Raw genomic sequence first — 13,185 nt, forward strand, 5'->3', positions numbered from 1 at the left:
ACACATGTACACATGCACGCACGCACACATGCATGCACACCACAGGATTTAACAGGTTTTGAGCTTCCAATGGTATTAGCATCTTTCTATGTGTTCTGGACTGTGTTGGCTGGCAGGACCTCAGCCATGTCGACTGCTGTTTGTGTCAGGCAAACTCTTGAGTGTTGACAAGAAGAGAACGAGAGAGATGCCCAGAGGAAGACAGTGAGGCTCATGCGTGGCACACAACCTGCCAAAAAACTATCCACGGTCAACTAGCATTCATTTTTTTAAAAAAATTTTTAATGATGGAAATGAAAATATACCTAAAAGCGAAGCTTCTGGAAAAACCATTTGTTCTTCCCTGTCTTGTATCGTTTCTCAAACTTGACTTTGGCCTCCCGCCGGGCCTTGCGTTTCAGGGCTGGGTCTCTAAAGACATCCTTGTTGACAACAGTCTTGTCCAAGGGGATATCCACAGAGTACCTGGTGGGCATGAGGTGATTGTAGTTAGAAACTTTCACAAAGGACTTAATCTTTGACCTCTTGGCGATTTTCTTCTTGCCCATGGCAGCTGTCACTTTTTGAGGATAGCGGTCAATCCCGGCCACCAGGGCATGGCTGTAAGGGCGGTCTGAGGTGCCATCATCGATGTTCTTCACGATGACGGCTTTGCCTCCGGAGTAGCGTCCAGCCAGGACCAGCACCACTTTCCCGGGTTTTATGAACTTGCCCATTTCGGCAGCAAGCAGCCGGAATCCAGCAGAAAGGCTAGCATTTATTTTTAATTTAAACATTTATATTCATTTGTGTGTGTGTGTGTGTATGTGTGTGTTGTACAAGCATGCCACAATATGCATGTGGAGGTTAGAGGACAACTTTCAGGGATTATTCTTGCCTTCCACCTTGTTGAGTAAGGTCTCTGTCACTGCAGAGGAGTGCAGGCTAGCTGGCCAGAAAGCTTCCGGACAATTCTCCCACTACCTCCCATTCAGGTAACAGAGCTGGGATTACAGATGGGTGCACCACAACCATTTTTTTTTTTTTTTTTTTAATTATACACAGCCGGGTGTGGTGGTGCATGACTTTAATCCTAGTACTCGGGAGGCAGAGGCAGGTGGATCTCTATGAGTTTGAGGCCAGCCTGGTGTACAAAGTGAGTCCAGGACAGCCAAAGCTACACAGAGAAACCCTGTCTCGAAAAAAAAAAGAAAAAAGAAAAATATTACACACTTTACATCCTTATCACAGCCCCCTCCCTCGTCTCCTCCTGGTCCATCCTCCTTCTCTCCTTCCCCTACCCCACTTCCCCTTCTCAGAAAAGGGGATTCCCCCTCCCCCCCACCAACCTGCCCCGGCACATGAAGTTGTATCAGGACTAAGCACATCCTCTTCCACTGAGGTCAGACAAGGCAGCCCAGCTAGGGGAAAGGGATCCAAAAGCAGGCAACAGAGTCCATGTCAGAGACAGCTCCACTTTAATTGCTAGGGGATGTTCATGAAGACCAAGCTGCTCATTAGCTACTGTGTAGGGGACCGCGGTTCAGTCCATGCATGCTCTTTCGTTGGTGATTCAGTGTCTGTGAGCTCCCATGGTACTTGGTTAGTTGACTCCGTTGGTCTTCCTGTGGAGTTCTTGTCCCTTCCGGGTCCCTCTATCCTCCCCTGACTCTTCCACAAGACTCTCTGAGCTCTGCCTAGTATTTGCTTGTGGGTCTCTGCATCTGTTTCCATCTGCTGCTGGGCGGAGCCTCTCAGAGGACAGCTATGCTGGGCTCCAGTCTGGTAGTCCCCGATGGCTGCCTGTTTCTCCTTTTTTCTTTTTTCATTTTCCTTGGTTTTTCAAGATAGGGTCTCTCTGTGTAGCCTTGGCTGTCCTGGGCTCACTTTGTAGACTAGGCTGGCCTTGAGCTCAGAGAGATCTGCCTGCCTTTGTCTCCCCTAGTGTTGACATGCAGGCGTGGGCCAGTGTGCCTGACTCCATTTTTAAATTTTTATTCTTTTTGTTTTTGTTTTTCGAGACAGAGTTTCTCTATGTAGCCTTTGCTGTCCTAGACTCATTTTGTAGACCAGGCTGGCCTCGAACTTACAGCAATCTGCCTGCCTCTGTTTCCTGAGTGCTGGGATTAAAGGCATGTGCCACCACATCCAGCTTTATTTTTTATTTTTAATGTGAGTTCCAGGGATTGAACTCAGGCCATCAGGCTTACATGGTGCAGTGGTTTTAGTGAGAAATGTTCCCCATAGGTTTGAGTATTTGAACACTCGGTCCCCAGTAGGTGGCGCTGTCTGGGGAGGTGGTATGGCCTTGTTGGAAGAAGCATACCACTGGAGCAGGCTTGCCCCATGCACTCGTCAGGGTTCTCTAAGGGAACAGAACTGACAGAATGAGCTAATACGCATAAAAGATCGATTAGAGTGGCTTACAGGCTATGATCTGAGTAGTCCAACAGAAAAACAAAGGATCTGGCAGGTGTTCAGTCCACAAAGACTGGATGTCTCAGCACTCCCCAAACTAGTGCTGGAGCCCTGGGGAGGCCCTAGAGAGCTGCTAGTGCTGAGTCCTCATTGGGATCCTGAAGAAGTGGGTTCTAACACCAGTAAAGGAACGGCTCAGGATAAATGAACTTGCCAGTGACAGTGAGGGCAAGCAGGCAAAAACCAAAGCTCCCTTCTTCTGCATCCTTTGCTGTAGGCTGCTGCCAGAAGGTGGGGCACATATTTAGGTGGGTCTTCCAATTGGGAAAAGTCCCTCACAGACATGCCCAGCTGCTTGGGTTTTAGTCGGTTCTAGATGTGGTCAAGTTTACAAGCTGGGTTAGCCAGCGCACTCTGCTTCCAGTGTGTGCTCTCTGCTTCATGCTTGTGGTTGAAGGTGTGATCACTGCTCAGCCTCCTGTTTCTGCTGTCATGCCTGCTGCCAGCTGCCGTGCTTCCCAGCCACAAAGAACTGGCATCTCTCTGGAATCACAAGCCAGAATAGACTATTTCTTTCATCAGTTGCCTTCAATCAGGGTGTTTTATCATGGCAAAAGAAGAGTAACTCATAAAGCACTGAGCCATCCATCAGCATTTCAGAGACATCTTCCAGGCACCGTTACCATGGTGATAACACCGTAGGGTACCATTAACTTCTTTCCCCGCACCCCCAGGTACAGGGCTTTATATAACTGGATCTTTACTTTGCAAAGAAAATACCACTATCCCCATTTTATAGATGAGGAGATGGAGGACTTTTAATTCCCATGGTGGGGAGTTGCCATCAAATGATTTTGTTTCTCAGAACACACACCACTAGTTCAGCCAGGTCCAGGCACCTGCTCTCAGCTCCTGGCCCACACCTCCAGGCGTCTCTGTGTGGCTGTCTGCAATCTCCTCTGGCCTGGATGTGCGGTCTCACTAGGCATTGGGATTATAGTGGGGGAGGGCTCTAAGCTTGTCTCGGGCTGTCCAGGCACGCGTCACCTCCTTTCTCCAGGTCCTCTTGGCCAACACTCAATCTTCATCGAGCTTGGATTGACTCCCCACAGGCTTTCAGCTACGTTCTTGGCTCCAGCTCTCAGGATTCTGTGGTCTCAGATAATAAATAAGAAGTTCCTAAGTCTTCCAGCCACAAGGGAAGGGAGAGGCTTAGCAGCTCCTGGGTCTGAGGAGCCTTGAACCTGACCCAAGTGTTCTTGGCATCTGTTGCATCTGTCCCCAAGGTCATCTACACTTCCACGCCTCTGATCTGCTGCTGTGCACATTATCCCCAGTCTTCCCTAAAGAAAACATAATAGGAGTGGAGAATAGGGGAGGGGGCCATGACCACAACCCGGGGGAGGGATGGGGAGGGGAGGGCATGACCACAACCTGAGGGAGGGATAGGGGAGGGGAGGGCATGACCACAACCTGGGGGAGGGATGGGGAGGGGAGGGCATGACCACAACCTGGGGGAGGAATAAGATAAGAATAATCCTTCCCACTCAGGAACTTTTATAGCATCAAACAGGGTGTGCAGTCTTCGTCCAGGCCCTAAACAGGTATCCTGCCCCGCAGGATGTGGAGCCCATGGGGCTGAGAGGATGTGACCTGCTAAGGTAGCTTTGTCTCTGCCCTATGCTGGATGGTCCAAGGCCCCTGGCCCTTCCTTCCCCTGGAGCTCTGCAGTCTCTTCTGGAAGCCGTAGTGGCTTTTCTCCTGAAACCCACTGTCCCAAGGTGCCCCAGAGTGCGTCTCTGGCCACCAGATGTTTGCAGTGTGTGTGTGTGTGTGTGTGTGTGTGTGTCTGCGCACACACGCATGCATGCACACGCACATGCGCCTGTGTGTCTAGACATCAGAGCTGGGGTGGATAGAGCTGTTTTGTGTATCTTTAGGGAGCCTTTACTATGTCCTGGTGGGGTGAGAAGAGAAGAGAGAAGTGCCCTTGGGTGGCGGTGTTCCCTCACAGATTCAGAGACTCCAAATTCAAACCTGACTTCCCAAGCATCCTAGAATATTTTATTTGTCTGTTAAGGGTGGAGGATACAACTGTTTCTATGAATTGTTCTCTCTCTCTCTCTGTTTTTTTTTTTTTTTTTTTCGAGACAGGGCTTCTCTGTGTAGCCTTAGCCATCCTGGACTCACTTTGTAGACCAGGCTGGCCTCGAACTCACAGCGATCCGCCTGCTTCGGCCTCTGGAGTGCTGGGATTAAAGGCATGCGCCACCACACCCGACTCTCTTTCTGATTTTTTGAAACAGTGTTTCTTTATGTAGCCCTGGCTGTCCTGGACTCACTTTGTAGACCAGGCTGGCCTTGAACTCACAGAGATCCGCCTGCCTCAGCCTCCCAGATTAAAGGAGTGCACCACTACACCCAGCTGCATTGTTTTCTTCATAATATTTTGTTTTGATTATGTGTATATGTCTGTGTCGGGGGAAGTGGAGGGGGGTATGTGAACATAGGCCAGAAGAGGACATTGGGTCATCTGGAGTTGAGTTGCAGGCAGCTGTGAGTCACCTCATGGACAGGGTGCTAGGAATTAAACTCTAGTTCTCTACAAGAACAGTACCCACTCTTGACCACTGATCCATCTCTTTAGCCCTATACATTGTTTTGTTTGTTTGTTTGTTTGTTTTGTTTTTTGTCTCCGTTTTATTAATTTCTACCATGATCTTAATTATTTCTTGCCATCTACTGCTTTGGGGTTTGGACTGTTCTTATCTTTCTAGAACCTTGAGGTGCATCCTTTGAGGACCAGAACTATTTCTGATTGTTACTTTGTTGACTCTTCCATTCTTTTCTTTGAGGTTTTTAGCATAAGTACCCACAACTATAAGCTTTTTTCTTAGAACCGCTTTAGTTGGTCCGGAAGCATCTGGTAAGTCATGCTTTCAAGACACATTTAAATGTCTGTTCGACTTGACTTGTTGGTCTGTCTTTAGATGGATGTCGATGGGTCCCCACCTGTGCTCTCCCCAGGGGCTGCAATTGTTTGAGCTGCTCTAGTTTCCAGACCTCTTAATCCATACCTCCCTACCCCAGATACAACCTTACTTAGTCACCACAGTTACACCTATAGGCTAGGCACAAAAATATCCACAGGGGGGCTCATTCTCTGATGCCAAACAGACCCCTGAAGCTGTGCTCAGTGCTCAGTGCCAAGTGCCACCGATGATAAAGTTCAGCTTGTAAATGGGCCACAGTAAGGGACCGATAGCTATAACTAAAACATAACAGTCATAGCAATGTACTATCATAAAAGGAATTTTAAACTTATAATTTCTGAAATTTCCCACTTAATGTTTTTGGATCATGGTTGACCATGGGTAACTGACACCCAGAAATGATTGTAATTATTTTCATGTATGAGGAAAAACTCACTCTGGGCCTGGTGGTGCACACCTGTAATCTCTACCGTGGGACAGCAGAGGCAGGAAGATCAGAAGTTCATCACTCTTGGCTACATATCAAACTTGGAGCCACCTTGGGCTACACCAGATCCTGTTTCTAAACCAGAGATGAAGATCCTGGGGCCCAGGAGGTTCCGATGCTCATCTGCGTGTGGACAGCTGGAAAGTGGAGGAACTTGGAACAAAATCAAAGCCTTTGACCTTTACCTGGCCTTTCCTTTCTCCCCTCACCCATCTTGCCATGAGGATTCTGTCTCTTTTAGGAGGGACCTCTGTGGGTGCCCTCACCAAGTGGTCAGTCACACGGAAGGGGACATGGATGGGGCTCTATGGGGCTCTATGCAGGAGACACCCAATAAGTGTGCCTATGTCAACGAAATGATGCTAAGGTCGTGTGGTCCATTCAGAGTGGTGGTTCCTGACAGCTCCAGTTTCAAATCCATAACCTTACTGGCCCTCCCGAACCTGCCCTTTCCCAACAGCGTTTTCCACTGTAGAGAGGGGAAGCAATGTAACTTAATCCCTGCTCTTCTCCCATTGCAGGTGAGCACTGGGGGGAGGGAAAGTGGGGCACAGCAACAGGGAGAGGACTCTGGGGGTCCCCAGGGGCAAACAGCTAGAAACCTGGGAGACTTGCAGGAGGGCTTTCCGCCCTTCCTTGCTCTCCTGCTCACATGTATTCACCTCCCGACTGTCCCCTGTGACCCATCCCACATAGCTGCTGCCTGAGCCCAGGTCTCCTTATCGCCCATAAGATTTACTCCAGCGGCTGTGGCCTCCCAGAGCCTGGTGTGTTCATCCTGGGCACACACCCCACCCAGAAAGCATCCACCAGGTCACCCCTCAGGGTTCTGCAGCAGCCACAGGATGCAGCCTTGGCTCCAGCAGGGCACCCGAGGCCCTCTTTGTCTTTCTGTCTTCCTCATTCCAACTCAGTGGTTGGTCGTAAGCTCTTGTAACTTTAGTAACCCCAGGTCCCTTTGGTACTGGTGTGCCTTCCATTGTATGGGTCCTGTTGTTTTGTCCTCTTAAGGAACTCACACATGTGCTGACACACACACACACACACACACACACACACACACACACACAGACACACACACAGAATGGGGGGGGGGCAGGAAGGGAGAGGGAGAACTGGTCTATTACTTCTTGGGGTTCCTATAGTCACCTGTATTTCTTTTCCTTTCTCCCCTCCTCTTTTCCCTTTTTCCCTAAGAAAGGATCTTGTGTAGCCCAGAGTGATGGCCTCAAGCTTCCTAGTAGCTGAAGGTGGCTTTGAACTCCTGATCCTCCCACCTTTACCTCCTAAAGGCTAGAATTATAGGCATATACCACCGTGCCTGGTTTATGTGGTGCTGGGAATCAGGCCTCATGCATGCTAAGTAAGCACCCTACCAACTGAACTACATTCCAGCTCTCCCACCCCACGCTTATTTCTATCCTGAACACTTATCATTCCCCACGCCCGAGGCATCCACTTACCTCTCACCCACTAAGCTGCCTGGGAAGTTTAAGAAAAAGCCTCTATACTTTCACAGTCTTGCTTTCCCAGATGCTAACAAAGCTTATGGCCAATCAGCACCTCTTGCCTCTGTTTCCCCATGCTTGAAAAATACAGCTGGGATTGTGCTGTCCAAATGTGTTTGCCAGTGGCCAGGGGAGGGGCGGGAACACTGAACTCATTTCTAGGGCCAACTAAACCCAGGAATTAGCTTAGTCACTTTTGGGGGGTTTATTAAATACCGCTACTTGTCAAGCTGGGCATGCATGGAAACTCAGGGGCTAGCCTCCTGGTGGGAGGGGGTTAAGAGTCCCAGGTGGATCCATTCAGGTAACGCTATCCAGGGAAGGCTATGCCTGGTGGTTCAGGCCTGTAATTCTGTCTACTTGGGGGTAGGCTGAAGCAGGAGGATCACAAGTTCAAGACCTGTCTGGCCTCCAGAATGAGTTCAGGACCAGCCTAAGCAGCTGCTTCTGACCATCCCAGGGTGCTGCTCACAGGGCTGGTGCGAGTTCGGCAGACTTGCCCTCCAGGTTTGAGGTAACATGGGCTTTCCAAGGGACTCCCATCCACTGCCAGACCATGGCTAAGCAAGCGTCTTCTGTGGAAGTCCAAATGGTAAATAGGATTTGGTAAATGGACATTATGTAGGCTTACATAACAACCAGGAAAAAAAGCAACAGCTATCCACACGTGTTTCACTAACGACATTCAAAACGTACTAACGATTGAGGACCTTTGATTACAGGTCTCCCAGTGAGAGGAGTCCAGTTACTTTTGAGGGGCTCTGACATTTGGCATAATTGTAGGGAGGTTCCAGTTCCAAGAGCAACTGTCCAACTGTTGGAGTCTCCGGCAAGGGACACTTATCACAGGAGGAATGTGTCATAGGACAAAGCTGTTCACTTTGTGAGCCAGGAAATGGCAGCAAGAGCTAGAAGCCAGAGCCTTGAAATTCCCTTCAGGGGCACAGCCCCAGAGACATAACCCCTAATGGTTCACCGTCCTGGAGACCAACACTTTTCTAACTTCTAGGCTTCGGGGAACATGAAGATGGGACATAGAATGGTATGAGTGGCTTTATAAGAAAAGGAAGAGCCAGGCTGGTACCCTCCCACAAGCTCTCATGTTGTTAGGCTCTTCTGCCTTCCACTATGGGATGGTGCAGTGTGAAAGCCTTCACCAGACACAGCCCCTCAGAGGCTCCTTGGCTTGCAGAACCATGAGCCAACTAAACTTCTGTGGTTTATAAATCAAGCAGGCTCAGTTATTATAATGGACTAAAATACCAAGGGTCATAATAGTAACTTTTATTCACCTGTTTCAATTGCTGTCTTCAAGGCTTACTGCCTCCTTGCTAACCTAGGCCTAGTCCTGGAAGCTTCTAGCCTCCATACATTCTAACCTAGGCCTAGAATGTTTTCAGTCTCTGAGACTTACTGCTCAATAAACTCACCCTTACTTGTTCTTTCTGAGCTCTAGGGTGGCTGGTTCAACCCAGCTGTTTTGACTCAAACTCTTCTCCCAGCTGATGTATTTAATCTGGCTTCTCTCGCTGGCTAGGAATTGCTCTGCTTGGCCTCAGACTAACTCAGCAATCTGCTTTAATCTTCTGGATTCTTCTCATTTTCTGGCCTGTTCCATCTTCACCTGAGTTCTCTCTCTGAACTCATCTCTCATTACTGTCCTAGTAAAAACTGCCTCTGTCTCTGAAACAAACAAACAAACAAACAAACAAAAAACCCTGCCTCCTAAGTAGCTTCCCTTTCCTCATGAGAATTGGGCATATCCTATTCTGTCAAATCTCTGATTCAGCACTTTTTGGGCCACTCAATTAGACGTCACTTCCAAATATGGGTGCTTCTTTCTACAAACTAACTTAACCTTCGTTTGGGATTAAAGGCATGTACCGCCACACCTGGATCTAAGCTTTCCTTTACCTGATACTTGCTCTATACCAGGCTGGCCTTGAACTCAGATCTGTTTGCCTCTGTCTCCTGGACTAAAGGCGCGTTTGTATTCCAGCTGGATCACACAGACCTAGAAGATCTTTGGATGTGATGATCTCTTGCCAGATCAGCCATGTTCTGAATTAACATTCCTATACAAAGGGTCACTAAAATACCCTTATGGCGTGCTGGTCCAATAGGACTATCTGGCTTTGTGAGCTAAATCTATCTTCCCAGGCTAGGGAGATGGCCCAGATGATAAAGTGTTTACTGCAGAAGCATGTGGACCTGAGCCCCACCCTATAGCACCCATGAAAAAGGCCGTGCATGGCTGTGTACCTACAATCCCAGCTCCTGAGCAGCAGAGACAGGAGGATTTCTGGGGATTGCTGTCCATTTAGGATTTTGAAAGAAACAATCTTGCACTTGTCAGTGTTCAAATGAAACCAACAGGGGCAGAGCTAGGTAGATGCGTGGACAGAGAGGTAAACAGAGCTGGCCAACCTTGTCAACCAGTGAGTCAAATGAAAGATCAGTTTCAAAAAACAAGGAAAATGAGGACATTGAGAGGACACCCAATGTTGATCTCTGGCTTCTATATGTATGCATGCATATGTACATGCACCGCCATGTATATATCATATACACACACAAAATCAACTTGGTCATGCATTTCCAAAAGGAGGATTTCTTCCTCAAGTCACAATACCATATCATGAATTAATATTCTCTTCTTCTTCTTCTTCTTCTTCTTCTTCTTCTTCTTTTCTCTCTCTCTCTCTCTCTCTCTCTCTCACTCCCTCCCACTTTTCCTCCCTCTCCCTCTTTCTCTCCCCCTTCCTCCAAACAAAATACAGCCAGGATCCTGATGTGGTAGAGTATCCGGGACGAGCTCTGTGTCTAAGGATCAATCATGTTGCTCTAGTCCCACAATGAGCAAACCAGGAGGGTTGTACAGTGAAAACCAGAAAATATTCCTAAGAGAATTAAGGATATAATTAAAGACCCCTGATATTTGTGCATTGGCTGGCTTATTATTATTAGAATGGCAGCACCGTCCCCCAGTGGTCTGTAGGTCTGTGATGGTTCATTTTAGGCGTGAGTTGACTGGGATACCCTGAGTCTTGGTTAGGTGTTCTACTAGGGTGAGAGAGAGCGCCATAGGGAAAAGCCACTTGGAGAGGAAAGGGTTTATTCCAGTTTATTTTTTGTTTAAATCAGTTCACCTGATGCCTTCTAAGGTCGGAAAAGGTGTTGGATGCTCTGGAACTGGACTTACAGATGGTTGTGGGCCACCATGTGGGTACTGAGAAGCAAACTCAGGTCCTCTGCAAGAGTGACACGTGATCTTTACCACTGAAATATCTCTCTAGCCCGTGCTTGTTTGTTTGTTTGTTTGTTTGTTTGTTTGTTTTGTGTGTGTCTTTGTTTTGTTTTGAGTCAGAGTCTCAACATGTACTTCTGGCTGTCCTGGAACTCACTATGTAGACCAGGCTGGCCTTAAACTCACAGAGATCTGCTTAGCTCTGTCTCCCTAGTGCTGGGATTAAAGGGGTACACCACTATGCCTCCTTTATTTCAATTTTGATGTCCCCAACAAAGTTTTCCATAAAGGGAAGTCAGGGTAGGAGCCTGGAGGCAGAGGCGGGGGCAGAGGCCATGGAGGAGCTCCGCCCACTGACTTCCTCCCCGTGGTTTGCTTAGCATGCCTTCTTACACCAGGTAGGACCACCCACTTAAGGGCAGCACTGTCCCCTGTGGGATGAGCCCATCAGTATCAACCTCTAAATAAGAAAATACAGCACGGGCTTGCCCACAGGCCAATCTGGTGGGAGTATTTTCTCAGTTGAGGTTTACTCTTGTCAAACAACCCTAGCCAGAACATGCAGACAACTGCTACCTAAAGCATTGTATTTAGGTATGTTTGTGAAGGTGTTCCCTGAATAATTTGGATTGTGAAGCAGTGGACTGAGTAAGGAAGACACCCTTCCCCTCCCAATCCAAGTGGGCACCATCCAATGGGCTGAGGGCAAGGGAGGAAAGTTCTCTCTCTTCTGGAGCATGGACATCTTCTCCTTGGACCTCAGTGCGCCAGGTTTTTCAGTCTTTTGACTAGTGTTTGTATAGTTCACCTTGTCTCAAGTTCTCAGGCATGAGGGTCACATATCCAGCCGAGCCTTTGCACTTGGACTGAGTCAAGCTGCTGGTTTCCCTGGCTCTCCTGCTTGCATGCAACTATGGTGTGAGACTCCTTGGCCTTTGGGATCACATGGTGAAATCTGCTAATGAACCCTTCTCATTGTCCGTCTATGCATCCATCCACCCACCTATCCAGCCATCATCTATCTGCCTGTTTACCCACCCACCTATGTCTATTTATCCACCCATTATCTGTCTGTCTGTCTGTCTGTCTCTCTTCACCCATCCACCTTTGTCCCCTTCTGATTCTGAGGAACACTGACAAACACAAGACTCAATGCTGCTTCAGTCACAGTCTCAATGGCTGTTTTTGTAGAAATGAAAAATCCCAGTCTTTAACTTCACATGGAATTGTAATTAGTTTTCTGTCATGAAAACAACATTGAAAGAAGAAGAAAGGAACAAAATTGGAAGACTCACACCTGTAAACTTAAACATAGAGCTACAGCAATGGAAAGAGAAGCAAGATACTGGCATGAGGATAGACACACAGACCAATGAGACATAAGGGTCTTTTGTTTTGTTTTTTGAGACAGGGTTTCTCTGTGTAGCCTTAACTGTCCTGGCCTCACTTTGTAGACCAGGCTGGCCCCGAACTCACAGCCATCCACCTGTCTCTGCCTCCCGAGTGCTGGGATTAAAAGCATGTGCCACCCGCACCGGGCAAAACTGACAGTCTTAACGGGGTATGATTACATGTCAGCAATTTGAGTACTTGGGAGGCTGAGATGGGAGGACCTGTAATTTAAGAGCAGCTGGAGCCGGGCATGGTGGCACAGGCCTTTAATCCCAGCACTTGGGAGGCAGAGGCAGGTGGATGTCTGTGCGTTCGAGGCCACCCAAAGCAAGTCCAGGACAGCCAAGATAACATAGAGAAACCCTGTCTAAAAAAAAAAAAAGAAGAAAGAAAGAAAGAAAGAAAGCAGCTAGGTTACATAGTAAAACAGAAGATTGAGAAACTCTGTGTGTGTGTGTGTGTGTGTGTGTGTGTGTGTGTGTGTGTGTGTGTGTGTGTATCTTAACTGTTTTTTTCAGCAAGATCATTCAGTGATGCTGAGACAACTGCACACCAAAGAGAAGGATGAATTCTAACTCTACACACAAAAACTAACTCTATACAGAAAATGTAGACTAAATATAAAGAATCAAAACACAGGAGAAAATAAAGAGCGAGTCATCATGACATTGGTCTTGGCGGTGGTTTCTAGACTTGATGCCAAAAGCAAGGCAAGAAAAAAAAATTATGTGAATCGTAGCATGATATAATTAGAAACATTTGTGCATCAAAGAGCATCAAGCCCAAGAGGACACCTACAGAAAGGGAGAAAGTGTTTGTGTGTGCATAGTGCTTCAGCCGCTGGACTACATAAAGAACTCTCTAGATTCAACAACAAAAAGGTTGTCCAGTTAAAAGATGGGAATGGGGCTGGAGAGATGGCTCAGAGGTTAAGAGCACCGTCTGCTCTTCTGAAGGTCCCGAGTTCAATTCTCAGCAACCACATGGTGGCTCACAACCACCTGTAATGAGATCTGGTGTCTTCTCATGGTGGGCAGGCACATGTGTGGGCAGAATGCTGTATAAATAATAAATAAATCTTTAAAAAAATATATGGGAATGAACCTGAAGGGATTTTTTTTTCAAAGAAGATACATAAAGTGGCAGTGAGACTATGAAGAA

General features: G+C 47.6%; 1 protein-coding gene across 1 annotated transcript; it reads right to left on the reverse strand.

Moving 5' to 3' along the window:
• Positions 1-305: 305 nt before the first annotated feature.
• On the reverse strand, positions 306-744 carry LOC127199870 (60S ribosomal protein L27-like). The gene has a single exon (XM_051157858.1). The coding sequence runs from the start codon at positions 714-716 to the stop codon at positions 306-308; it is 411 nt and encodes a 136-aa protein (XP_051013815.1). The 5' UTR covers positions 717-744.
• Between the last annotated feature and the right edge of the window lie 12,441 nt (positions 745-13,185).

The sequence above is a fragment of the Acomys russatus genome, chromosome 16, assembly GCF_903995435.1.
Source record: "Acomys russatus chromosome 16, mAcoRus1.1, whole genome shotgun sequence".
In the NCBI taxonomy this organism is placed as follows: domain Eukaryota; kingdom Metazoa; phylum Chordata; class Mammalia; order Rodentia; family Muridae; genus Acomys; species Acomys russatus.